General features: G+C 48.1%; 1 protein-coding gene across 1 annotated transcript; it reads left to right on the top strand.

The window, feature by feature from the left end:
* The first annotated feature begins 1,153 nt into the window (after nucleotides 1-1,153).
* On the top strand, nucleotides 1,154-1,885 carry LOC105566513 (extensin-like). The gene is made up of 2 exons (XM_012020583.1): nucleotides 1,154-1,187; nucleotides 1,269-1,885. Exons 1-2 carry the CDS (start codon nucleotides 1,154-1,156, stop codon nucleotides 1,883-1,885), a joined length of 651 nt encoding a protein of 216 aa, XP_011875973.1.
* The last annotated feature ends 1,306 nt before the right edge of the window (nucleotides 1,886-3,191 follow it).

The following is a 3,191-nucleotide window of genomic DNA, read 5'->3' as shown; positions in this document are numbered from 1 at the left end:
GAGAAGGGGGCCCCTATCGCTCATCTCTGTCGAGGGATGAGGGATGGGGCCCATCCCCCCTCCTTGGAGGGGGGACGCGCTGAGGCCCGCCAACAACAACGGCGGCCGGTGCGGGGGGCGGTACAGACGATATGACTAGTCAATTCCTGGCCGCCCCCCAATTGTAAAGCACAGCGCAGGCTGCCGTGTGGTTTTAGTGGGTAGGCCGCGCACCCGGCACTGTTTGCCGGGTGCACTCCGATCGACATTAGGAGGGCAGTCCCACATAACCTCGGCCCCTTCCCCAGGGGGCCCGGGTATCCATAAAGGATTTCCACACGTAAAAAAAAAAGGCCATACGCTGGCCAAGTGGGCTCTTAGTCGGCGGACGCCCAGCCCATGGAACCGCCGGAGCCTAAAAGCGGCACACAACGGTTCCCAGCCGGACGCCCGCCTTAAGCCCCCCCACCACGACAAGGTGGCCCACACGGGGGGGGGATATGCTTCTTCCTACTGATCCCATGCCAAAAGGAGATATTTCAACAGATAACACTAACAATTCTGAGGATACAGTAGATTCATCAAACGAAGAAGCTTGAATGCCTTCTGTGTAATATTATATTATATGTGCAATTACTGTGCAATATTATATTATAATATTATATTTCATATTATTAAAACATATTGTTACATATATGTAATTGTGGCGGCCTACGGTAGCCACAGGCGCCGGGCCCTCAGCAACCACGCGGTCGCGCGCACCTGATGCTTAGCACAGGGCGCCCGGCCCCCAACATAAGCGCCTGGCGTTAGCCCCACTCTGGGCGGCCGCGCTAGTTCGCGGCGCCGCCGCTGCGTTGCGGATTCTCTCGGGAGTGAAATTTAGTGACTACCAGTATATAAGGGAGGAAATGCGAGCATTTTCATTTCACTTCGGCGCTCAGACGCCACGATACCCAGCGCATAGCCGCTGTTCCTTGCGCCCTAGACGCATACAAAGCGCTGAGTCGCTCTCCTTCGGGAATATAAGCGCTGAGTCGCTCCACTTCGAGTTTCAAAAGCGCTGAGTCGCTCTACTGCAGGCGCCTTAGACGCCCCTAAAAAGCGCGAGTCGCTCAACCACGTGCGCATTGATCGCACAACAAGCGCTAGACCGCTTTATCGCACAGGCGCCATGGTTTCGCCAACAAAGCGTAAATCGCTGCATCGTGAGTGGAGATCTGCGTAAAACGCATAGACTCAGAGCGAAACATTTCAGATGAAATACTAACTCTGTACTTTCTTTATAGATACTGATTCCAGGAATAAGAGATCGCGACCCTGGAAATCCGAAAGGCCAACTCCGCCGAGACAGGACGACTGGCTACCGGTACAGAGGAAGACGCGGCCTATACCTCTGGACCAGTATCTAAAACGACGCCGAACACACACAGAGTCGCAAAAGATACCGGCCCCACGGACTCCCTCTCCGACTCTACGGGCCCCATCTCCGGATCCACGGACTCCGTCTCCTGCTCCTCGGACTCCATCTCCCGCTTCTAGGACTCCATCTCCTGCTCCACGGACTCCGTCTCCCGCTCTCTTCAAAAAGCCCAACACACCGCGGACACCTTCGCCCGTTCCCATCTGTAGAACCCCAAAGCGTAAAAGACCTCTCACGCCGCGAGTCACACTATCGCCATCAGACTACGTGGAGAATGTTCCACCAAAAACCTTCCGTAGTCTGATGACGCAGACCGTACCAACACTCTGCGACTTTGGTACCCAAACGGATCCTGTCCCTCTGCCGAAGTTTTCAACTTCCGTCCCGCTAGTCAGTAAGCGCGACGCCTTTACGCAAACTAAGAAGCGCGGTGGCCAGGCTCGAAATAGCCAATATTTTCCGTATACTCCTCGACGGATATAAACTGCTATGTATCATACTCCTTTAATATATTCCTTAAATATATATCCTTAGCCCTGAGGCATTAACAGAAAAAGAGTCGAAGAATTACTTTCCTCCCTTGCGATCCACTTCCTTGGGCGTTCCTAAAATAGAGTTAAGCGAAGTAAGCCCCATAGTAATTAAAAGTAAAAAATATATACACTAACCTAAAGTTTTTCATTAAGCAAGTACGTCTTCCAGAATGTTTTTTATGTTTGGGAAAAAGTCTTATGTTTTTTAGAATAGATAGAAAGTCAATGATCTTAAGGCCTTACACAATAGTTCATTTTTATGTGGTAATCATATCGGCCTCTCCGTGTATAATTAATATTTTTAATTAATTTTTGTACACCTTTTTATTTTATTTTCAAAAACACTTATAATTGCTCAAAATAGATTACAGTGTAAATATTTATAATAAATACACATATGTATATGATTAGTAGTATATTTTAAACCAAAATTTGTCAAAAAGTAATTTTGGCCAACTTTTTAATACAAATACCCCACTGTGCGACGCTGCCATCAGCTGATCGCGACGCGCTAGTACACACACACACGCACACACACGCACACACATTCTCTCTCTTTCTCACTCGCGCTCTTACCTTGCAGAGATGATGTAGTGATGATTCGATGACTTCGTGTTGCTCTAGTTTCTTGAAAAAGACGATGAGAAAGATGCATTTTCCGATGGACTGTAGCTTAGAGCAAGTTCATTGTAACTTTCACTAAATTTAACATACATTTTCACTAATACAGATCAACTCATATATTTTCACTAATAGAGATCCACACTGAATAATTAATCGGAAGTATTTTTTATGTTACTATCACGAGACACGGTAGTGTCTCGCGCCAAGTGTAAGCGTAGCTAGTACACGCGTGCGACACCGACCGTGTAAGTTTACGCGAGTACACGAGTTGACGGGCCCTCAGATTTTCGGATCTCAACAACGGCTGATCCGACGAAATTGAGAGTGCGCTTAATCGATAGCTTGGGTACGATTTGCATAATAAAAGTGTTTTTACTTTTCTCCTACGTGCCCCAGGAGTGGAGGTATTGCAATGCAAAAGTCAGATTTGTTAAATTTTGGATTAAGAAACGTCTTTGTCATCGTCTTGGTCGTCGTCGTCGTCGACCAGACCAACATTTTCACTTGACTTTTCACTTGACCACGTTGCAATTGACCACGGTCCCGATCGACCACGTTGCAATTGACCACGGTCCCGATTGACCACGTTGCAATTGACCACGGTCCCGATTGACCACGTTGCAATTGACCAC

The sequence above is a fragment of the Vollenhovia emeryi genome, unplaced genomic scaffold, assembly GCF_000949405.1.
Source record: "Vollenhovia emeryi isolate VEMERY1.0 unplaced genomic scaffold, V.emery_V1.0 DF943193.1, whole genome shotgun sequence".
Lineage (NCBI taxonomy): Eukaryota > Metazoa > Arthropoda > Insecta > Hymenoptera > Formicidae > Vollenhovia > Vollenhovia emeryi.
Note: the sequence above shows the minus strand (reverse complement) of the source record. Positions and strands in the feature narration are given on the sequence as shown.

What these genes read in the sequence shown, in the direction of transcription:
- LOC105566513 (XM_012020583.1), top strand. Translation starts at nt 1,154, where the DNA reads ATGGTTTCGCCAACAAAGCGTAAATCGCTGCATC. An exon ending in AAAGCGTAAATCGCTGCATC is followed by an intron (nt 1,188 to 1,268) that starts GTGAGTGGAGAT and finishes CTTTCTTTATAG; the next exon opens with ATACTGATTCCAGGAATAAG.